Below are 25231 nucleotides of genomic sequence, written 5' to 3' on the forward strand. Positions count from 1 at the left end.
ATACAGCATTCCTTTCCTTTTAGCCTAACGTTACCTTTTATTTGCAGAGAAGAATTATATTTTACCTCTTCATAGCTTTTGATTCCTTTCCCTTTCTTTTGTAGGTGTCCCTGCCCAAATTCCTGTCTTGTCAGTGACACAGACTCTGACTACCGGACCTGATTCTGCTGTGTCCCAAGCTCATTTGACACCCTCTCCAGTTCCTGTGTCAATACAGGCCGTGAACCAGCCCTTGATGCCTTTGCCTCAGACATTGAGCCTTTACCAGGACCCACTGTATCCTGGGTTTCCTTGTAACGAAAAGGGAGATCGAGCCATTGCACCACCTTACTCACTGTGTCACACAGGGGAGGACCTGCCTAAAGGTGAGTGCCTCCTCCCAAGTTCAGGTTAACTTTATTTATGAAGTACTGCTGTGAGTTCAGTTGAGAATTGTAAGTAGAAGGCAGAGGTCAGGTTGCTGAGTAAGCTGGAGGACTTGCTTGGGAAAGACTTGCTTGGGGAGGACAGCAGAGGTGTGGCTGTCTGTCTGTCACTCACTCTTGTTTCAGCTTCTCTGTGATGGGATATGTTTTTATACGTTTAGTAACTACAGCATCCCCCATCATGTTTGCAAAAAGCCTGAATGCATTTTGAATTAAGTCTTAATAGTGTTACTAACTGGACAACTAAACATCACTGAGTTTTTCATATCGGTGGTTTGGTGTTTGGAGCTACTCTTTTCGTGTCCATGAAATGATGGTAAGAAACGAGTATAACACATAACAGCTGTCAGGATGGTGCTGCATGTAGTCATGTATATACGTACATGTATATATATTTTAGAGGAGTTCCTTTCAAATTTGTCTTGTTTTCTAAAGAGATTTTAGTTTGTGTTTGTGAACTTTCCTATCAGCAAAACTGAAAGAGTAATGCAGTGACTGCTCTTTACCTGGATAGTTGTAGATAATTTTATTAGCGGTTTGATGTTTGAGTCTGTGGGTGACTGGCTAATGTTAAATGAATACCCGAGCTACTCTTATGCTACTAATCTAGTTAATGAGTTTTATGTTGATTTTTACTCTTATCCCTCAACATTTTTATTTCATGATGTTTTAAACCCCACAGAGAAGTTGAAAAAAAAATGCAGTGAACATGTGGGTTTTCTTTGTACAGATTTGCTTTTAGTCAGGGCTTCCTTGGTGGCTCAGATGGTAAAGCGTCTGCCTTCAATGCGGGAGACCCGGGTTTGATTCCTGGGTCAGGAAGATTCCCCTGGAGAAGGAAATGGCAATCCACTCCAGCACTCTTGCCTGGAAAATCCCATGGATGGAGGAGCCTGATAGGCTACAGTCCATGGGGTCGCAAAGTGTTGGACACGAAAAATCTCAGTTTAAGCCATGTTGGAACTTGCATGTTAGAGTAGAAAAAGTGTGTTGAACCCGGAATCACCCTACAGTAATGGAGCCTGGTTTTGGTTATAATTTTTAATCCATGTTTTGTATTACAGGTGAGAGAAAACAGTTCAAGTAGGCAAAATTGTCCTTAGAACTATGTATCATTTGAGGATAATGAGAAAAAGCTTTTTGTGAATGTTTAACTTTAGTGTTGATGTTACTTATTTTCAGATAAGAACATTCTTCGATTCTTCTTCAATCTTGGTGTAAAGGTATTTACATTTTATCATTTTAAAGTTATTTTAATACCATTTTTTAAATACTGTTTTAAATTTCTAATTTTAACCTGTTGGTCAATAACCTAAGGCTTACTTAATCTTATTATTTTAAGAACTAGCATTTCTAATGCCTTACAGTTTGTTTTTGGTGGTGATTGAGGCTCCACCATTTGCCTGCTTTTCCTTGTAACTGACAGTGATTTAACCCTGTGTGTTTGGGAACCAGCCTAGCGGAAGTACTTCTTGAGTTAGGTGAGAGGTCTGCACTTTGGGCCCTGGGCGAGTTCTGGAGTGTGTTGGAGCCTGCCTGTTGGCGTTTATGGAACGGGGCGGGGCTCTTTTTCCCTGACTCAGTCTTTGAAAGGCTGAGAGGAAGCCAGCCGTGGAAGGCAGGGCTCCCTGGCAGAGCAGAGGTTCCTGCGGGAGGTGATCGGCCTGGAGGTGGCTCGTCTTAGAAAGAGCTGGAGAACTCTGTTCTTGTCAGTGCTGTGTTGTCTCCTGTTTGGATTCGTTTCTGTGGGTTCTGGACGGTTAAAACATCAAGTGCTACCCGTGGCCTACAGACCAGTTCATAAAAACAGACTTGATCAATTTCTTCATCTGCTACATTCATTGCCTAGTTTATATTTCTCTAGTTAATGTTGGCTGTACAGCTAATTGATTGATTAGCCAGTAATCTGGTAAATTTTTCGTTTTGTTGTTTGGGCTGAACCTTTTGTGGGGCAACAATTTGGAGTATTTCATTTCATTATTTAGCCTTACCTGACTAGAGGTCTGGAGAGGGCAATGGCAACCCAGTCCAGTACTCTTGCCTGGAAAATCCCATGGACGGGGGTCTTGAAGAGTCAGACATGACTGAGCGACTTCACTTTAACTTTTCACTTTCGTGCCCTGGAGAAGGAAATGGTAGCCCACTCCAGTATTCTTGCTTGGAGGGTCCCAGGGACGGGAGCCTGGTGGGCTGCCGTCTGTGGGGTCGCACAGAGTCGGACATGACTGGCGTTACTTAGCAACTTAGCAGCAGAGGTCTAAATTTAATCCTTGCAGTTGGATTGCTCTGGGGGTACCTGTAACCATGGAGTCCAAATGTTGGGGATCACCTACTTCTGTACCAGCATTTTTAATGATAGAACCTGTCCAGTCTAGGTAGCTAGTTGGCTAACGGGGTCACATACTGAGTTAGTCGTAGGGCCAGAACATGAGTGGAGGTCATCCCAAACAGCCAGTGATTGAGATGTTGGAAGTTGGAGGCTTGATTGCTGCTGGTGGTTTTTGAGATCTCTGTCACCCCAGATTCCTTCTGTGCAGTTAGATCTACAGGGTGGCATTATTGATCATGATGGTCTGTGGGTAGGCTCATTACTGTCTCTGATCAAGCCTCTGTATCAGGGCTGTGAGTTGGTTTCAGGCTAGGAACAAGGAATGCAGTCTTGGCAGTGACTTAATTTGGTGATTCCTCTGCATGCTGTGTGTCAGAGGGGTCTCATCTTTGGTTTTTGCAGACTCGAGAAACTTACCTTGAGCCCACTCAAACTTCTCCCCCTGCAAACCCCCTGCCATGTAGTTTATCTTACTGGTTTTTTTTTGTGTTTGTGTGTCTCTTTTAGGCATACAGTTGTCCTATGTGGGCCCCACACTCTTACCTGTACCCTCTGCACCAGGCCTACCTGGCAGCCTGCAGGATGTACCCAAAGGTCCCTGTCCCTATGTATCCTCAAAACCCGTGGTTCCAAGAAGCTCCTTCTGCTCAGAACGAGAGTGACTGTACGTGCCCAGATGCACACTTCCCCATGGAGCCCGAGGGCAGCGTGAACGGCCAGATGCCACAGGCAGAGATGGGCCCGCCCGCGTTCCCGTCACCGCTGGTCATCCCTCCGTCTCAGGTGTCTGACAGTCACGGACAGCTGTCCTACCAGGCGGACCTAGACTCAGAGAACGCGGGGCAGCTACTTCATGCCGACTACGAGGAGTCGCTGAGCGGCAAGAACGTGTTCCCGCAGCCGTCCTTCGGCCCGAACCCGTTCTTAGGCCCGGTCCCCATCGCACCGCCTTTCTTTCCTCACGTTTGGTATGGGTACCCTTTTCAGGGATTCATCGAGAATCCAGTCATGAGGCAGAATATCGTTCTGCCCTCTGATGAGAAAGGAGAATTGGATCTGCCCCTGGAAAACCTGGATCTCTCTAAAGAGTGCGCTTCTGTGTCAGCAGCAGGGGAGTTTCCCGAGGCCGGGGGCGAGGACCCCCACGCTCCCCCTGAAGCCAGCGCGAGCAAGTCGGATGGCCGGGCTGAGCGCTCCTCGCAGACGCCGAAGGTGGAGCCGGCCCCGGCTCCCGGCCCTCCTGCAGCCGAGGGCGAGGCGCATGTTCCCGCTCCGCTTCTAAACAGAGAGAGGGAAGCTGGGCCCACGGGACTTGAGCCCAAAAGGACCATTCCAAGCCTGAAAGAAAAACCAGAAAAAGGGAAAGAGCCCAAGACTGCTGCTGATGTGGTCAGCGGGGCCAACTCTGTGGACAGCAGGGTGCAGAGACCAAAAGAAGAGAGCTCAGAGGATGAAAACGAGGTGTCTCACATTCTGAGGAGCGGTCGGTCCAAGCAGTTCTATAACCAGACTTTCGGGGGCAGGAAGTACAAGAGCGACTGGGGCTACTCGGGCCGCGGCGGGTACCCGCACGTGCGAGGCGAGGAGTCCTGGAAGGGGCAGCCAAGCAGGAGCCGCGACGAGGGTTACCAGTACCACCGGAACGCCCGCGGCCGGCCCTACCGGGGGGACAGGAGGAGGTCGGGGATGGGGGACGGCCACCGGGGGCAGCACACCTGACGCCGTTGCTGCGCCGAGCGGAGCCCTTGCTTAGGTGGGGTGTCTCCGAAGGCTTTAAACAAAACAACACCCAACAAAAACCCAAATTGGAACTCTCTCCACCCCTCCCCTTTACCTTCACGCTCTTTCTGGACAGGAGATTTTGGATATGTGTTCACGGGGGCAGGTGAATTCCTGGTGTTGCCATTTTTCTGCGTATAAAACCTATTTTATCGGGTGACTGCCCCTATAAAAAGTAGGAAATGTTTGTTAAAGTATTTTTTATAAACAGCTTAATATGAACCATTATAGATTTAGTGTTTGATTTTTGTTTTTCCTTATATAAGTTTAATTTCAGATGTTGGAAATGTGTGCTTTGTAGTGTTTACTAAAGTGACAAATACACCGTTCGACACACTATAGATTCCAAAACATAACATCGCACCAAATAGAAACGTATACTTTATTATGCAATGCCTTAGTCATAAACTGGGCTCAAACAGGTCTTAGCCTAAAACACTGTTGTCTTTTGAAACGCTTCCAACCCAAAGGCCTTTCATCTCAATATCTGTCAAACTTGAATGATGTCTTCTCTTTAATATTACACATAAGGCAGCCTATTAACCTGTGTCTTAGAAATGTTGTATATAGTTCTTTTAATATTCATAGGGTATATTTTTGAATTTTGGTGAGTATTTGTTGAACTTGAGATTGCATACAAGAATAAATGTTAAGAAATTATAGGAAATCTAATGAAATGGCTGTTCCCACCAAGAATTCTTAGCACTGGTGTAAATATCATGGTGCCTACTCGAAAGAAATGTCGATGCTATGCATTTTGAAAATAATCTGCATCTGTTAAAACTGCAGAAGTTTTTTAATGCCACTTTAACACTAATGCACTGACAGATTTAAATATTTTGTGAGAAGAAATGTTAAAAAATTTTTAGCCTGACAGGTTTCTATAGAGTTACTGTGTTTGGTTTTTCTCTTTTGCACCATCCGTTTATGTGTACCACTTGATACTTGCATGTTCAGTTTGTCTCAGCTGGAACTATTGTACAAAAAAGAATGATTGTGACTTTGAGTTCTTTTCCTAGAGGATGCTGCTAGACTGGATTTGCTTTGCATCGTGTCGCTTGATGCCCCTTTGGTAATGTGTCTCTGATCCTGCTTCCTTCCGGCCTCTGCAGTATTCATTTAGAATTTCCCTCTGCACGTTGCACTCTGTTCCCATTTTGAGGAGGTTCGATTCTCTGAATTAACACAGCATTCATTCGTCTATGTTACTGTGTAAAAAAATTGCTGTAGCTTGTATTTCTTATTTGTACATATCAATGTGAAATTCTACCCTTTTTTATGTTCTCCTTTGATCAGGAAGTTTGAGTGCTGTGCAAATAATGTAGTAATTTCTCTTTGCATGCCATGTGTAGTACACCTAGCCAAAAGTAGATTTTTTTTTTTTTAAGCAAATTCCTTTAAAAGCAAATACAATTCACTTGAATTTGACAAACTGAAGCAGATGAGTTTTCTGGGTTCTCTGCTAACCTATGGGAATGTTTGGATGCCAGCTCGGCTCAGTGAATCTCCGCTGTACTGTAATGGTTATTTACCTCTTTGTTTTAATTACCTGATGTCTGTGTAACTGCTGATTTGAGTAGTGATTAGTGTGTAGATGTTTTGTAACATAGGATTTTAGAGAGCACTTTGGAAGATAACATTTTATTATGATGGTGCTAGGTAGAAATTTGTAGACTGGGATTGTTATGTGGAAAAGAAAAAGATTCTTGAGAGAACCTGTTGAAAGGAATTTCTGTTGTCACCTAAGCCAGATAACTGGGGAAGGTACTGCTTAAGAATTTTTTTTCTTGGTCACCATCAATAGTTGTTACGGAATGAGAAGATGAGAGGGTCCTCTACTTTCAGCTCATGCTTTTATATGTACGATTAGCTTACCTGATCATTTTAATGAAAATTGTATTAGCTATAGTGACAAGATTTAAAAGTTCAGCAGTGTATGTTTGATCTCAGGAGTCCAAAAAAAAAAAAAAAAAAATTCATTCTTTTCCTGTGTCCTTGGTTTTCTTGACTGGGATTTGATCTCCGTTTCTTCTGGAAGTGTTTTAAAATTGGATAGGAAAGAATACTGTTTTGTTTCTTCACTGTTACTCTGTCTTACCTCAGTTGAGTAACAGAATACTCTATAGTTCCTGAAGGAAATGCCAGGTTGCTTCCTGTTTTCCCATACTTACCTCCAGGACGTGGTGGAAACTGCTGAAGGAGAACTCGAGCAGTTGGTACTTGAGTCAGTGACCTCTGGAATAAGAAGAAAGAACTCTGACTTTTGATTATTAGGTTTTAAAATTATCAGTCTTTGCAGGAAGGTCTGTTTTGTTTTCCCTTTAGGTTTGTTTTCAGCATATCAGTCCAGGGGTTTTGCCTTATGCTGAGGTCAAACTAGGGCCAAGCAAGCTTTGTCCTCCTCCATTTTAACTGAGTTATATGGTATGTTGACATGAGATAAAAATGTTTCAGAGAAAAGCAAAAGCTTAGAAGTGAGAATCATTTATACTTTGAGTTGGAAATTATAAAACTTACTCTCTTAATGATCATACACGTTTTGAAGAACAAACGTTTAGCATGACCAAAGCTCACTTCTCATTTTTGTTGGCTTTTGCTGAACTTGATTCCAGCCCCTTTCCTTTTAGTATTGTGTATATTTCTTCTCTTCATTTCCTCTCAGATAGATCTTCAGTTCTTGTTCCACATACCCCTTGGCAGCAGGATGCTAGCATCTGGGTAGTCCTCATCCTGTTGTTCCCTGTTAACCTGTGTGTGCGTTTCCATGGCTGACCTAAGCTCAGACCCTGCTGGGGCCTGGCTGGTGTAGGTTTTCCCTACTGATATGTCATCATATTTGATGCCAACTCTATATTCTTGCAGTGTGTTTCCTTTGTGACTCAAGGTTGAATAATGCCTGTGAACTGCAAACTTGCTTATGACTGACTTGGTGCAATATAGTTCCTTTCTAACCATTTCTGGTTTAGAAAACATTCAGCCATCCTAGAACTAGCAATATTTATTTATGCCTCGTTTATTTTACCTTAGTCTTTCACTTATGGGTACTAAGCAAGGTCCATTTTAGTGTAGCTGAAAAGAATGCATATTTGGCTACACTATTTCTGTTTACTGTATTTTGCTTCCTATTTAACGTCTAAATGCTATTGTGTTGTTTCAGATCTTAATAATGGCTCAGTTCCAGTATGTCAGTTTCAAAGAACTAAGGTTTTGCTGTTAGTGTAAGCCAGTTACTCTCTCACTAACTGGGAATTCCCACTAATTTAGGTTTTTTTCTCCCCTGAAATACAAATTTTAGAAAATCCTACAAGAGGGGTGGGTGCATGTCTTAATGCTGGGAAACAGCAACTTTGGGGTTGAATTTACTTGAATGGATAAAAAATTGCATTGTTACAGAGCTAGAAAAAAATTTATGTATGAAAAATGATAATAGCCTTACACTGAGTACAAATAATACTTAAAGCATGTGAAGATGTGATTATTTGTGATGTTACTTGTAAAAAAAAGTATATATACATCTTTTGAAGTGTTGAAAGGAAAATAGTACTTTATATTCTTTATCATATCACTTTTTGTAAGTGTTGAATATATTCCTGTTTATTTTTCTATGTTCTGTTTTGTAGCCTTAAGAAGTGTTTCAAACATATCTGAATGTATAAAATAAGAGTAAATGCCCTACATGGTGTGATGCTGCATTATATATAAAACCGTGTGCATATATTAAATTTTGTCTCTGGATTCCACTTGTGATTCTTTGGCTCTAGGGTTTTAACCAGTAATATATAATATAGCATATAAATCTTTGGAGGAATTTAAGTGGAGTTCTTAAGAGTTTCCATGCAGAAAATAGTATGTGCAATTAAACACCACGTGGGATTTATAATCTGTGGGGGTAAGTTCTCTTCTTTTCCTTACATTACATATATAATAAAGCTGGGGTCATGCGACTAGTTAAGTGGTAGAATTTAGTTTTGAACCTAGCCCCAAGTGGTTTGAGAGCTAGTCCTATTCTTTCTCAGCAGTCATTAAATGAAATGGGAATGTATGGAATATCTGAGAATAATTTATAATTAAATGAATTTTTAAGTTAAAGCATTGTTTGAAAGTTTTATTTGAAAATGTAGCCAGTATACTTAAATACTTTTAAGCCCAAGTTTCTGCTTTTCTCCTAACTGAATTAAGTGCAGTTCTAGGGAATGATAAAAGAAATGTGAATAAACTGCAAAAGAGGAAGTACAGCTTCCCTTAGTTAAGCTTAGACCTTAACTAATTTATAAGCTCTACCAAAAGTGAGCCATGCACTCCTCAGAATCATGAAGCTACAGATGTTGGTATGAATGTCAGTGTTTTAGATTGATCCTTTGAGTTCATTAGAGAAACTGGAGCTTAAAAATCAACTTTTATTGGTTTTAAAAAAAATCAACTTTTAAAATATGTGTCATTACTAGGATCACATTTTATTTTTCACATTTAGAAAAAATCTTATGGATGTTAAGTAAACAGTGTGGGTCTTAGGCCTCGTTATCTCTTCGAATGTTGAACTAGGAAATTAGTAACTGATTTCAGTAACAAAAATCTTTGTAGTAAGCTAGTTTTTTAAAAATGAAAAATTTGGCTTTGGATTAAATGCCTTCAGCTAGACTAAGAAAGTAATGCTGTTTTTAGTACCTACCTAGGATATGCCTCTTACTAGTGGTATAACTTAGTCCTTTATACTTTTATATGTTCAGAAATTGGGGGCCAAAAATGGAGACTAGAAACCAGAGTTAGACATGAAATGACACAAGGCTCTGCTCCACGAGGGGATAGATGTGCGTGGTTGCCAGTCTCATTAGGTTAGATGAATAGACACGGGAGGCAGACTTAGTCATGTGCAGTTGGGAGCTGGGACTCCTACATTTGCATTCACATCAGGAGCACCCCTGGAGGAGATGGCAACCCACTCCAGTATTCCTGCCTGGAGAATTCCATGGACAGAAGAGCCTGGCCGGGCACTACTACAGTCCATGGGGTCACAGGAGTGAGACACAACTGAGCGACTATACCACCACCACCAGGAGCACCCCAGTCAAAGGGGCCATAGTGGTAACTAAACATCTACAGACAAGCCTCTCCTTGCCTGGTTTCCAGATTCTTAAGGAAAAAAACAAAAACCCACTGACTGTAGTCGTACTTGTTTAGTTAGGTTTGATGTCCAGGAATCTGCAAGCTAAGATGAAAAGTGGTTCTGAGCTGGTCTGGCACAAGTAAACGGGAAGCCTTTGAAGAGACCTCAGAGCCAAGGTTCTTACCTCAAGAGAAATCCATGAGTTTTATCAGCTTAAACAGGGATTTGTTTTCCTAAGAAATCTGGAAGGAATGTGGCTGCTGGCATTGGTGGTTGACAGCAGGGCTAGCATCCTTGTGACTTTCTAAGCATTTCCCTTTTGTCACCTTGTGGGCACAACACAGCCACAGAAAAGTGTGCCAGATACATACCTCTTTTTGTTAGGAAAGCAAAAGGGCTTCCAGAAGCTCACAAGAGGCTTCTTTCAGCTTATTGGCTAGAACTGGTCAACATGGCATGCTGAGCTGCAAGCAACAAGGATATTAGGAAGAGAACTGTCATGATGGCCTTAGCCCAATTATGGTCCACCAGCTGCAGCTGAGTACACGGCTTCTCCTACCAATCAGGCAAAGGAGGAGGTACTGGTGAGTAATAATAAAATGAAAATTAAAGAACTGTAAGCTGCTGAACCGATTATTTGACAATCCTGTTTCTCTAGCTGGACTTGTTTTCTCATTTATTCCTACTCAGACCATGTAAAAACTTCCACCTTAAATCTTGGAGGCACTTAAAGTTCACACTTTTGCCTGTATCCTTCCCTCTTACCAACCTCTTGGGTGCCCACGCTGATATCTGACCTGACCTGTCTTCTGGTTCACAAGGATTATCTTACCATCTTTATAGGTTCTGTTTCCCTGGCAGCTGCCTCCTCTTTTGTAGTCCTTTCTGACTCTCCAACCCAGAACTCTCTCTTCAGAACCATGTGGTACTCATAACTCACCAGAAACTGGGGTTCAGGGCTTTACACATATGTACACGAAATACCAATGAGGGAGTGAAATTATGTAACAAAGTAGTTGCCTAGTCTTCCTATAGAAACAGAACCTCTGATGAGTAGATTGATTCCTTCAACACAGCAGTAGGCAAAACTACATGTCAAGACACCAAACTACACATTGAATTTGTAAGCAAGAGAAGGTCCTGGACTTTCAAGATGCTATGGTGTAAAATTAGGTTAACTTAAGTTGCATATACACTACTTTTTTAGACTGCTACATGCTACGTTAACTACGAACAGTTGATATGTACAAAATGTAAAATTCAAAAGGCAACAGGTGTGTGTGTATATATGTGTTTCCTTTGTTCTCTGTTCCTAACCATCAAGTCATCCTTCTCAAAAGCCTTGTTTTTGAGTATCCTTTTATGTATTTTAGTACTTCATGCATTTTTATAAATAGTGGTGTCTTATAATAAACTTACGTTGCACCATGCTTTTTTGCTTAGAAATTTTTTCTAATCAGGATATAATGATATAATCGAGTAGTCTCATTCTTTTTAAGAGAGTTAACATCTGCACTGAGGTATTTCAGTTGGTAACAGATTTTTTTTTTTTGGTAACAGATTTTATCAAACACTTTTCTTTGTATTAGTATTTTAAGTCCTTTTCTATTGCTGTACAAAATTTTAAGTAACGTCGAATTCCTTTTTAAAATTTTCATTTAGATGAAAAATACTACAATTGATACACATTCTATATCAGCGATAAGTAGAACTGGGTTCTTATATCAAAAATATTTTAAGGACATAGTACAGAATAAGTAATTAAAAATAGATTCTGTCTTATTTTATTCAATATATTTGAAATAATCATTCACAAGTTTAACCTATCCTTAAAAATAGGCACTACTTATTTTAATATAATCCCATTTATGTACAAACAAACCCTTTACATATTCACACTTAGTTAAAAAGCATAAAAGGATATATATTATTAAACAAACACTGGTAACCTCTGGGAGGGTAAAATGAAGGGAAATCATAATTCTTTATTCCATTTATTTCTGTATATTTGAAATTTTCACAACAAACATTATAGATTACTCACATAAATTAATTTTTTAAAAGGGCTAATGGGTCTTAGTTAAACCACTCGTCACCAACTGTTTGCATATTAATTAAAGCTTCTGTAGTTTCAGGGAGCTCTAAAAGGTTTTCTATGTCCTAAACTCCTTTTCTCACTTGTAGTATGAGTTAGTCCCAGTTCAGGGCATTAGGCAGAAGTATACTTGAAAGTGGTTTCACACTACAGGTATCCCACTGTTCAAGAAATCGGGATCAGTTTTTAGAACTCCTGCTACACACTATCTAAAACTTAAAAAAAGTCAGATTTAGATAATATCCTCTATATTCAAAACCTAGAAATAAATATATTTGGTACCAAGGGATACTTTGTATTGCTATCTGGGCATTCCTTGGCGGTATTGTTGCCTTTAGGCAAGTGGCTCACAGTCCTTGGCTGCCCATCAGAAATCTGTGGAAGTTTAAAAACGTAGATACTTAGGGACCAACTCTAAAGATTTTGAGCTTGTACTATACTTTTAAGGGAAACAAACATTTTTTAAAAAACTTCTTCCTAAATCTTGATCAGTGATTACACAAAGGTATGTTTAAAGAATGACATTACCTTGAGAATAACTACAGAATATAGAATCTTATGGGATGCTACATCTAATTCAGAATCAAGCTAGGTGGTTTTTTTTTTTTTGGGTAGGGAAGAGGGGAGGGTGTGTTGAAATGATTTTTGCTCAAGATATTTATAAGCACCAAAAACACTGTAAACAATGCTAAAGTTGGTACTAGTTTGTTTCCAGCAGTGGTGTTCCACAGTAATCTTCCTCTGAAAGTCTACACATACTGACAATTTAATGCAAAGACTGAAAACAAATAAAATCCTGATGTTTATTTATCAAATTTAATCAGTGAAGTAATCAATTGGATTTTAAAATAAGGGCAGTTTCATTATAATTGCATACTTGGCAAACCATGTAAGTGCAGAAACCTTTTTCAAGATTTTTAAAAGGGGGCAACACTGCTCAGCATTTGGTACATGAATATAGAATAAACCTACTGAAAATCTTCCTATACATTATGGAAACCTGGAGGTAATTTGTATAGCTTGAAATGTCTTCATTTTAGAATGTTATGCACAAAAAGGGTTCTATCATCAAGATCAGAAAAGTGGCCTTTTCTGTATTCAGACAATTTACAACACAACTGGCTTTTGATGTTACAGTAAGTTATACTTCAAGCTCTAGAGCATGTGGTGTAGAAAACCTGATTTAAATTTTATATGACAAAAATCCCAATAAATGCTTCTCTTAATAAATGGCTTATCAATATTCTCCGATTCACTTTAATCATCCAAGAAAAAGTAGTTTCCACTCTTCTTTTGTTCTACATCCTAAAAAACAAAGAGAAGCAAACAGAAATCAACAAACACAGATGCAACAGAAATCAGCACCATTCTCTGGTATGCCAGGGCTGGATTACCCACAGTATTACCGGTGCTTACAGCAGTGTCACACAATCTCCTCTGCACTCACTGGCTGCTTCTGGAAATTCCTCATCCCACTGCTCACAGGCAAGGTTACTATTCTGCTATCCACCTCCACTACCTACCAAAGACACCTTCCTTGGTGCACACCTCACACAAAATTCCTTTACATAAAATACTTTACACATATAAAATTTTGCTATATAAAATTCTGTTTCCAAAAAAAACTATTAAAATTCCATTTTCATCCTTCTAACTTTAAGCTCCTGATAAAAATGTAACCATGTCAGTTTGGGAACTGCCTAGTATACAAAATGTATATAAAAATAGTTTTTCCCAGTACCATTTGCAGATTGCAGTAATGATCCATCTACCTATCTGCCTAGCAGCTCCCTTATTAGAACTCAGGTGTGGTTGTCTAGGATGAATTGATACAGAGACTATCCTGAATAAGTGTCCTTGGGGACTGAATTGAGTCTCTACCCAAGAAAACTACAAAACAAAAGGGTAAGGCTTCAAAAGAGATTCTTATTAAAGTGCTCTAAAATTTAGTTCCTTTCTTCTGCTTAATTCACTTTTCAAAACTGAGAAACTATTCAGTTTTAATTGAAAACTTGCATTTCATTATCCTGGCTAGAGAGTAAACATAAAATATTACAGTGAAGGCTAAAGGCATCCAGACACGGTGTTAGATGCTTAAGAATAAGTGATATGCTCTGTGTCTCTTGCTTTCCAAGGCCTCACGTTTTAGTAGCCAAGCTAAGGGAGTAAAATATGAAAGGGCGATGGCTAGAGGGCCATGAAACGGAAGCTGTGCTTTAAGGAGGCATTCACTGCAGGCACACTAGAAACACAGAAACTTTTTTAGCATTTTTTTCTGGGCGATGAAGCAATGACTGCTTTCTAAAAACCATATTTAACATCAAGTATAGGGTGCACAATTACTTTATATACCACAAAGGAAAAAAACCTGCCGATTAAAAGACTGCAGATTTAACCAAATTTTTTGTTTCATTGTTTATAAGTCTGTTTAAGACTCTTAAAATATACATTTTAATCGTGTTGTTCTTATGCAAGCACAAAAAATGTGTAAAAAAAAACTGTAAAAACTTCTCTATTAAGTGTAGTTTCCCTGAAAACACTTTAAATGGCAAGTACCCTCAACACAAGTAGTACAGTGGCTGTGACTCAGAGATAATGCAGCAGTGGCAGCTCTCTCCCAAGTGCTGCCTTCCAGACTGATGTGTGCCATCAGAGACTGAAACTCGGAAACATGAATCTCAGAACTAAGGGAATGACAGAATTTTAATGACACAGTCTTCACTTCAAAACATACTCTCCAACTATCCACACTGAGAAGTACCCGTGACTCGAGATAGCTTTTTACATACCTTGATTGAATTGAGCTTGTTTATTCTTGGCCTGTAGTTGTTTGGGTCTCTTCTGAATGTAATTTCAAGTTGAGACAAAAATTTATTCATGCCGGCCAAAAGGGTTTGAGGACTAAGGTGAAAAATAGAGTCTATCAATTACAATTGATTTTTAACCCCCCCCCCATTTAATTACTTTTTAGGAAGAAGAATATTAAGAATAACTGTTTCCTCTAATTCCTAATCTTAAGTCATCTCAATAATAGTATAATCACAGTATATTATAAATCTATATTAAAAATGTCTTTGCTTGACTAGTTTGGCTGTATTTTTGTGCAAAACAAATACAGTTTAAAATGTATCTGATATGGAAAAAAACATTTAGCCAGATGTACTACTTTAGAAAAATTAGGTGATGCAGAATTTCAAATCTGAGACTTTTAGGGGAGAAGAAAATTTAACAGAGAAGGTACAATTATGTTCGAAACTTGGCACTGAAAAGAGTATGTACAACATAATGGTCTTTAGTAATAATTCCTTTTAAAATTTCCATACTATTTCTATACTAATAATTTTTTCTCACCTAAACTACTACTAAAATCATCCTAAACCATATCATACTTGTGGAACATTTTAAGTATATTTTAAATACAAAGGGTGGATCATTATTTGAAGGCTTCCCTGGTGGCTCAGACAGTAAAGACTCCACCTGCCATGGGGAAGACCTGGGTTGGGAAGATCCCCTGGAGAAAGGAATAGCAATCCACTCCAGTATTCTGTCTGGAGAATCCCATGGACAAAGGAGACTGGCAAGCTATACAGTCCACGGGACCGCAGAGTTTGACACAGCTGAATAACTAACACATTCACTTTTCTTTTCACACAGTCTAAGAAATTTCCCTAACAAAGTACATTATTTTGAATAATTGACAAATTTTTAAATTAAAAAAGAATTTTAAGAAATTTACTTTTATTTCTTGGATGCATTATTCAAACAGCAAACCCACTCCTCCCTAAACCAGGAAATATTGTGTTGGAATCACATGAACTTACTGTTTTTATAGGTCAAATGGTTGAATATCCATAATTTCATATAGTTCAACCTATTAAGATTTAAGCACTAAAAGCATAATAAATTTCTCATTAAAAAAAGAATTTTCTCATAAACTGTGAAAGTTAGGCTTCTTTATATTTCAAGTGCTCTCTATCAAGCCAATAAGGAGAAATGAAAGAAAAAAGAGGAGAGGTAAAATCATTCATTTTAAACTCGACTATATTTATAGCAGATATTTGGGGGTTAGTAAGCTTTACCACTAACACTGTAAATTGGGCAAGTCACGTACCCAAATAATGAAGCAGACAAAACGTAACCAGAAAGAAGGTGAGGGGCCCAAAGCTCTGCATCCTTATTCCCCTGGGTCAGGGCTATACCACAGTCTAAAACCCACTATTCTAACCAGTGTCATCCAATATGGTATATGAATAATCTTGGGAGTTACAAAATCACTTCAAGAGTTTTCCTTATTAAAAATTACAATAGTATGACTAATTTTTATATGCTGATTGGAAAAGTGTTGGAACTTATAATCAGGTTGAATGGTTTAGAAAATAGTTTACCTGTTTGCAACTGTGTTCTTGGATGGAACACCATCAAAAACGATGACTCGATCTGCTAGATAGGTGGCCATGATGAAGTCATGCTCCACAACAAAGGCTGTCTTCTTAGCATGGAGTATGAAACTAAAACACATGATTTTGAGATCTTAGTTTTATATCATCAAATGCTATATTAAGCACATTTGTCTGCTAGTACACATGATCACATTTAATACTCTTATGACTGGGATATTACCGTTTGACAACTCGAGCAGCCATCAATCTTTGCTCAGAATCCAAATATGCGGATGGTTCATCAATTAAATAGACATCAGCAGGTTTGCCCAAACAAAGAGCTAATGCTACTCGCTGCAGTTCACCACCAGATAATGTCTGCACCTATTTGCAGAAGAAGTTCAACAAACCATGTAGAGATACCCACCATTTAAAATGATAAAACAACAAAAATTATTTTAAGAGTACCTCTTGATCGATGATGTTTTCAATTTGCAGAGGCTTCATTACATCAGTCACAAACTGTGGATGAGTGTAAGCATCTCTGATCTTTTCATGTAGTAGCTGGCGAACACTTCCCTGTTTTTAAGGGAAAAGTATTCAAATTTTATTTCAGTACAAAACTACTCTGATTATGCACCTTATCTATCAGCTAGGTTATGTTTTGAGATTTAAAAAATTAAAAACCCATCATTTCCACGTAAAGAAAAATAAAGCAATAATCTTAGAATCTGAAAGAATTAAATGATTGCTTCAAGGGAAAAATCATTAAACTAGGAATACTTCTAAAGGTCAATATGTGTATCAAGTAATCTTAGGCAATCTGGGAGGTAACACAAATGTGCAACAGTATGACAGGGATGAATATAAGATATCTTGAGAACTTAAAAAGCTAAGTTTATAGAAAACATCAATGATGAAATTTTTAATGTAAGCCAAGTCATCATAAATATTTTCAATATGAGTACTGAGGTACTGAAGTTAATAAGTTCATTACAACACCTGCAGAAATCAAAGGAAGTTAATTTCACAATGTTTTAAGTCTCATCCATATTGTAATATATATCAGTGTCTTTTTATGGCTGAATAACTGTGGCTCTACTGTTTTTCATTCCTACCAGCAATCTATAAGGTTCAAATTTCTCTATATTCTCAGCAATACTTGTTCTTGTCTGATTGAAGTCATTTTAGTGGGTGTGATGTAGTGTCTCACAGTGGCTTTAATTTGCATTTCCCTTATGACTAACAATGCTGAGCATCTTTTCATGTGCTCATTGGCCATTTGTTTCCTTTCTTTGGAAAAATGTCTATTCAAATCCTTTGGGCATTTAAAAATCAAGTTTTAAGAGTTCTTTATGTATGAGTACCTTATTAGATATATATGGAAATGAGTACCTTATTAGATATATAATTTGCAAACAGTTTCTCCAGTCTTGTGGGTAGCCTTTCACTTCCCTGATGTTATTTGCACCACCAAACACATTAGGTTTTTGAAGATTTATTTTGTAAAAAGATGCCAGACAGACTTAAAATAGTTTTCCCAGTAGTGGAAATGAAATTAAGGACTGCAGTAGTCTTAATATCTTCCTTAGCCACCTTATTACACCTGTGTGTGTGTTCAGTCGCTCAGTCATGCCTAACTCTTTGCGACCCCATGGACTTGTAGCCCACTAGGCTCCTCTGTTGGAGAAGGCAGTGGCACCCCACTCCAGTGCTCTTGCCTGGAAAATCCCACGGACAGAGGAGCCTGGTGGGCTGCAGTCCCCCGGGTCGCTAAGAGTTGGACATGACTGAGCAACTTCACTTTCACGCACTGGAGAAGGAAATGGCAACCCATTCCAGTGTTCTTGCCTGGAGAATCCTAGGGATGGGGGAGCCTGGTGGACACGACTGAAGTGACTTAGCAGCAGCAGCAGGCTCCTCTGTCCCTGGGATTTGCCAGGCAAGAATACTGGAGTGGGTTGCCATTTCCTTCTCCAGGGGATCTTCCCCACCCAGGGATCAGACCCTTGTTTCCTGCATTGGTAGGCGGATTCTTTACCACTGAGCCACTTGGGGGGGCCCCAGACAGAAACTGATTTGGAGAAACATTCTGATATAGTGTAACAGTAATGCTCTAGGTATATATACATATAAACTCTTCTTTAATAATAATAAAAAAAAAATACCAGTATAACTCACGGTTGATTTGGGACTGATTTTCTGTGGCTTATAACTGACGTTTAGAACTGGAACTTCCCCTGCAAAATAATGCAAATAAATAAGACACTGAAAACTGCTCAAATCTTTAGAGTCTACTACATGGAAAAGAGTAAAAAACCTCAAGATTACAACAGTACCTCCTTCATCAGGTTTAAGCCTTCCAGCAAGCATTCTGATAAATGTCGTTTTACCAGTACCTGGCAACACAAAACAAACTGATGTGAAAAATGTTTCACATTTAGAGTAAATCACTATGCATTACTGGGTTGTAACTGGGAAACTAGTTTTGAAAAAATACACTGACACTACAGAATTCTGAAGGCTATATAGAAAATTACTTGAACTTTCCTGATTCACCTCTCAAGCATCATTCTAAACTCATTAGGAGGAATACATACTATTTAAAGTTTATAATGGCCATTTTAAATGGGTCTATAAAGTCTTGGGTTGGTTCTTGAAAGACTTTTTTAGCTAAAGTACTGATGAACATAATTTATTGTTAAAACAGGACAATAACAGTTATGATTGACACTGTCATCACAAAGGCCATTTAACATGAAATATTTAATTGCAACCAAGCTGAAGACATATATTAACTAAAGACAAATACATTAACTAAAGACTGATATACTGCAATAATCTCCAGAAAAATTTTTTTCTTCTACAGTTTTGTAAGTTGTAAGCATAAAATTCCAAAATCATCTCAAATCATTAGCACTCAAAATCATCTCATAACTATATTTATGACAATAACCTATTATTTAAAAATGTCAGTAATGTAACTATTTACAAAGTTGCAAGGAAAACATTTTAAACTAGACTGCTTTAGAATTACCAATTCTTTCCTTTCTGGTCAGTTTCTAGGATGAATAAATGTCATCTGTATCAATATACATAGAAAAACCAGCTTAGAAAAAGATCTAATTCTCCCTGAAGGTTAACAAAATAAGAAATATGAACTTGATTAAATGACAAATTAAACCATACGCTGTCACAAAATGTGAACCACAATGAGAAATACAGGAATTCAATCTTGTTCCCAGACCTATAATACAACTGAGTCAAAATTTTTCAGAGTAATTAAAACTCAGTTACTGGATAAACAAAGTGAAAGTGAAGTCACTCAGTCGTGTCCGACTCTTGCCACCCCATGGACAGTAGCCTACCAGGCTCCTCCGTCCATGGGATTTTCCAGGCAAGAATACTGGAGTGGGCTGCCATTTCCTTCTCCAGGGGATCTTCCCAACCCAGGGATTGAACCCGGGTCTCCTGCACTGCAGACAGACGCTTCACCGTCTGAGCCACCAGGGAAGCCCTTGGATAAAGAGAATCAACTTTCAAATATCACACAGTAAGGGAAGCTTACCATTTTCCCCCAGCATCACCATGATTTCAGAATCTGTAAACTCTCCGGCTACAATCGCTAACTCAAACTCGCCCATCTTTTTCTTCATTCCAGGATATTTATACATGCACATCTTTTTAACTTCTTCTTCATTTGCTGTCTCAGCCACTTTAAAAACAAGTGATGCATCTCTGAATCTCAAGTTTTCTGTTGGAACGTAGCCATCCAAAAAAATGTTTATGCCTATTGGAAAGTTATTGAAATAGATTAGCAAAGATCAGTTAAAGACTAAACTTTTCCCACAGCAATAAATTATATAAAAACCAAACCCTAGGCTCTCTTGTGAGTAATCTATACATAGATTTAAATAGCAAGCAGTGCGACATGGTGTTTCACGTACCTAATACCAGGTTTAATTCATGCACACATACATGCCTATATATACAAACACACATACACAAAGCACATCTTTTCATTATTATGTGATTTTTATAAGACTTTTCCCATCAGATTTTATGTGAAAGGCTGTGATGCCATTTATTCTGTATTTTAAAATAAAAAGTTGTAATTTTTCTTTAAAAAATGACAAGTAAAATGGAATATTTTCATAGACTGATATGAAATAACATAGTTAAGAATTTAAGTTATAAGCATTCATTTTCATGTGAGACATAACCATATGCTGAACTTATGATTTACTGCATTTGTTTTCAGATTAGCTTTGCAGATTTTTAAGAACTTCATTGAACTTTTCTTGGTTTTATTGTGCAAACAACATAATCTAAACAGACTTTAATAACTGAACAAAAACTAACATACTGGTACATGAAAATCCCTCCATACTAAGGTTGTTAAGAACCACAATGGCAGATGCACAGAAATGGAAAAGCCGGTTATTTGGGAAACAATGAAAAGATCTGTTTTTGTGTTTACTATGTGTAACAGAAGAACAGTAGCTGAAGTTTCAGAAGGTCTTGAAAGAAAGTCTAGGATGTTATTCATTTCATGTGCAATTAAGAACCAAATCTAGGCCTTCTCAGTCTAGAACACAGGTGCTCAATAAATATATACTGATAGAACAAATCAACAGATCCATTTATTCTGCCCAAATTAGCATTTTTAATCTTAAGCCGTTTAAGAATTAAGAATTCACGTTAAGAATAACGTGAGGTTAAAAAATTAAAACCAAACATTAAATAAAAATATAAACTCAAAGGAACCTCAGTGACCATTTAGTACAACTGCCCAATCCATTAGGTAAGAAAACAAAAGCTCAGAGAAGTGACTTTGTGGGGAAAAAAAAAATCCAGCTTTATACACTCCAACTGCAATGTTTCTCTATTTAAAAATGAGTTTAAGCTAAAATTCCTTTAAAGTTCATAGAGAGATTTTACATATAATGTTTTAATTTCAGCATATTAAAGGAAAGCAGAAAGATTAAGTGCAGTTTGTTAGTTAAATAGTTTTAACGGATAGGGTACATTAAAACCTCACCAGGAACTATTTCCTAGCATATGCTTTAGACAAGGCATCTATTATATAGTTACATAGAATTAGCAACTATGGATCACAGAGTCAGACACGACTGAGCGACTTTCACTTTCAGGTCTTCCCTTGAGGCTTAGCTGGTAAAGAATCTACCCGCAATGCAGGAGACCGGGGTTCAATCCCTGGGTTGGGAAGACTACCCACTCCAGTATTCTGGCCTGTAGAATTCCATGGACAGTATATGTATATAGTTCATGGGGTTGGCAGAGAGTAGATACTCTGATATTAGTTGCTAACTGAGGAGAATAAAATCAGTAATTGCTACTGCTATCATCTCTTAAGACTACTGGTAAGAAAACTGGGCACACTCACAGTTTTTTCTTAAAATATATTATCTCAATAGATGGATAGTATCTATCTCAAATATATAGGTAGATAAGGGATAGTAAGTCCTTCCTCACATCTTAAATTATTTATAACCTTTTTATAGCTTTTAAAAAAGAAAAGCCTTTCCAACTGAGGGAACTATAAAGCTACATGAATAATTATTCTTATAGAATATGGCAGATTTTCAAGATATGGACTAAGGAGACCTTTCATGTCTAGATTATCAGTTTAAGGCATAGCTGGAGAAAAGAAACATAAAAAGTAAAAACAGGAGTGAGGAAGCAGTGAAGAAAACAGGAAAGAAATTAAAAGGAAGAAGGCATACCTGGGGGAGAGTGTAGTGATTTTGCTTTAGGAGCCACTTAGTGGTAGGCTAGTTTTTACTTTTGCCCAATGGCACCCCACTCCAGTACTCTTGCCTGGAAAATCCCATGGACGGAGGAGCCTGGTAGGCTGCAGTCCATGGGGTCCCTAAGTCGGACACAACTGAGTGACTTCACTTTCACGCATTGGAGAAGGAAATGGCAACCCACTCCAGTATTCTTGCCTGGAGAATCCCAGGGATGGGGGAGCCTGGTGGGCTCCCGTCTATGGGGTCACACAGTCGTACACGACTGAAGCGACTTAGCAGCAGCAGCAACTTGCTTAGGTAGGGAAAACACATGGAACAGAGAGACAGTCCCTAGTCCCTCTTTGCTGCAAGTAGTAGGAATAAGTGAAAATACACATACTGAGCTGTTGTATTAGAATTTTAGTCACTCATCAGACTATAATATATTTAACTATTTTATTAGATTTTTGGATAACCTTAGTTCCACAAACTTAGGCTACAGATTAAAGATAAATTTGAAACATGAAAACAATATGAGCACTAAATGAATTTCAAGAGTTTTCCCACTGGTACTGGCCTATCAAAGATAAAGCTGAAGATGACTAATAATACAGGGATGCTACAGAGGCTAAAATATAAAAGAACATTTTAGTATAGCAAATAAATAGTGAAACTGATAGAATATTTTTAGCCACAACAAAAACTTCTCCAAAAAGAAATAGGTTATGTTTAACAACTGGCATATAGAACCTTATATATGTATATTCTATTGTGAGATTAAATTTAATAAGGCCAGAGTTTTGGATAAGTAATATGACAGCAAAACTTTACTTAGTATCAACAATACATTTTCTAAGCATTAATGTGAAAGAGCATTGTGAAAAGTTTTTCAAGTTACCTTCTCTTACACTAAAAGGCATAGTGACAACACCATAAGCACTTGGTACGCCATATAAACAGCAGATGAAGTCAGAGAGATAGTCTAATACACTTAGATCATGCTCCACCACAATGATATATCTGAAAATCAATATAGATTAAATCAATGTTCATATTCCAAATTGTTTTCCTAAACTAAAAGAAAAAGGTTAACATGAAAGTTTATGAATATAAGAAATAAATGTTTTGCTAATAAAAAAGCATTTTTTACTAAATGTTTAACTAAAAATGTTTAAAAGCATTTTTAAACTTTACAAAGCAGAAATAATTATATAATCATAATAGACCTAAACTGCTGACTACGCTATTCAATTCATGTATTAAGCCCTCCTACTTGTCCTATCCCACACTAGTTGCAATACAGTTGTAGTAGGGGATGCATAGAGAATATGACATAATCCTCAATCTGAGAACTTTCAATATTAGCTGCACAGACTAGGAATTGATATGAAACAATACCAAAGACTACGTAGCAAAATGTTTTACAGGTGATAAAAACCTAATGAAAGGAAGGAAACAGGTTAGTGTGGGTATTGGAGCACTTAATAAATGAGATAGAACAGGAGATGACTTTTTAATTAGTAAGAAAAAAAGGACTTCTAGTAGAAACTGTCAGGTAAATAAATAATAGTCATAAAGCTTTTATGCAGTATTTCATTCCTATTCAACTCAGTTTAAGATTTTCAAAAAGCAATGACCTGCAGACATCAAATTCCAATTTATCAGCTTTCTGTACAAAAACCAGCCATATTTTTATTTTAATGAGATCATTTAATGATTTAATGAAATCATTACTCCCATAAAAACTGACTCAATTGATTCACAATGATATACTGTTTAAATTGTCAAGCATGTCTAATTCATTGTTTTCTTTCTCTATCAAGATTTTTAATTCAGGGTGTCATATTTCTATTTAATATTGCTATATGCTTTTAACAAATCTCATTTTTTTTCTTCAGGGCCCCAGATAAGGCTCTTAGTTCCAGATGAAACAAATTTAACATCCTCAGACCTTCTTTTAAGACCTTCCAAAACTATAGCTACTACAGATATTCAATTTATAAAGTTACACTCTGATAAATCCATCGTACTTAACCTAATCTAACAAACTTGGCCTAGCCCACCTGACGTGTTCAGAACACTTACATAATGCCTATTTTCAAATACAGTGTTGACTGCCACATGTAACGTACTGAAGGCTACACTGCAAGTGAGCAACAGAATGGCGGCAAGGGCGCCAGCTGTCTGTCCTCTCAACACGTGGCTGACTGAAAGCTGCGGCTTGCTGCTGCCGCTCAGCACCACAAACCAAGAGAATACCAAAAGCTGAAGTATAGTTCCACTGGATATGTACTGCTTTCCCAACACTGTAAAGTCAAAAAATCTTGAATTGAACCACAGTATCTGTACATTATTTTATTACATTTGTATATAGGATATACTGAAAAATGGATCTTTGTTTCCTGAATAATCTACTCTTCTATCTCTGTGTGTCTAAGGGCTAGTCTATGATCGAATGGGTCTCCTGCCTACAATCCTCATCTGTTGAAGTCCTATATAACTCTTTAAGGTTCACCTCAAATTCTACCTCCAACAGAAACACCCTTCTTAATGTGCAAATAAATAAACTTTCCCCCACTGTTGAACAGTGCTAAGCATCAATAAAAATGGCAAATCACCCAAATGACCCAATACTTATCCTGCCTTGGTATCTTTACTGGCAATGTTCCATTACTTGGAACAGTTCTCTGCCTTTTTACCACTGAAATCTTCAAGGCCCAGTATATGGCAGCATAGTTTTATCTAGTGGTTTTTTTTTTTTTTTTTTTTTTTTTTTTTTGTTTTTCCTTGACTACCCTCCTCCCTTGGATGTGTATCTAGTGGTTTTTAATGTACTTTTGAAAAGAAAAAAAATAAGTCACACCTCCTGCTTTCCCTACTTTCATATGAATCTTATGCAAAAGCCCAAAATGTTATTAAAAAATATTTAGAAGACTCACTCTATTTTCAGAGGGTTTCGAACAATAATCTACAACATAATGAGAAATCTATGCTGTGAAAATTTATACCCTACACTTAATTTTGGGTTATCTGTTGGATTTTAATATTCCTCTTGCATTATTGTTCCTCTCACTAATCCATCCTCTATTTCTTATTGTTTCCTAAAAGATACAATCTTTAAAATCTTTTTTACAGTATTAAAGATTGAATGGGTGCCTTGACACATCATAGAATTTCAGAATGCAGACATACTTCCTGAAACTTATTATCAAGTCTATCACTACAAAGAGATTATTTTGACCCTATGCCTATAAAATCAAGACCCAGCACAACTGAGAAAATATCTAACAATCATTTTCTTCACTTTGTCAATCTAATCTGTTTTGGTATGTTATCCCTTTTACCACTATGTACTGCCCTCTCATAA

General features: G+C 37.9%; 2 protein-coding genes across 2 annotated transcripts in view; one reads left to right on the plus strand and one right to left on the minus strand.

The window, feature by feature from the left end:
* OTUD4 (OTU deubiquitinase 4) overlaps nt 1-11957 on the plus strand; it is a 46031-nt gene extending 34074 nt beyond the window's left edge. The window contains exons 20-22 of the mRNA XM_040250432.1: nt 105-365; nt 1608-1648; nt 3262-11957. Of these exons, the coding sequence (XP_040106366.1) occupies nt 105-365; nt 1608-1648; nt 3262-4473 (1514 nt within the window). The 3' untranslated portion in view covers nt 4474-11957. The remainder of the gene's footprint in view (nt 1-104; nt 366-1607; nt 1649-3261) is intronic.
* Nucleotides 11616-25231, minus strand: part of ABCE1 (ATP binding cassette subfamily E member 1) — a 30556-nt gene continuing 16940 nt past the window's right edge. Inside the window, exons 10-18 of the mRNA XM_040250433.1 lie at nt 22763-22884; nt 19680-19901; nt 18451-18510; nt 18293-18351; nt 16580-16690; nt 16353-16495; nt 16118-16240; nt 14522-14633; nt 11616-13037 (exon numbers count right to left, since the gene is read on the minus strand). Coding sequence (XP_040106367.1) covers nt 12990-13037; nt 14522-14633; nt 16118-16240; nt 16353-16495; nt 16580-16690; nt 18293-18351; nt 18451-18510; nt 19680-19901; nt 22763-22884 — 1000 coding nt within the window. The 3' untranslated portion in view covers nt 11616-12989. The remainder of the gene's footprint in view (nt 13038-14521; nt 14634-16117; nt 16241-16352; nt 16496-16579; nt 16691-18292; nt 18352-18450; nt 18511-19679; nt 19902-22762; nt 22885-25231) is intronic.

The sequence above is a fragment of the Oryx dammah genome, unplaced genomic scaffold, assembly GCF_014754425.2.
Source record: "Oryx dammah isolate SB20612 unplaced genomic scaffold, SCBI_Odam_1.1 HiC_scaffold_12, whole genome shotgun sequence".
NCBI lineage: Eukaryota > Metazoa > Chordata > Mammalia > Artiodactyla > Bovidae > Oryx > Oryx dammah.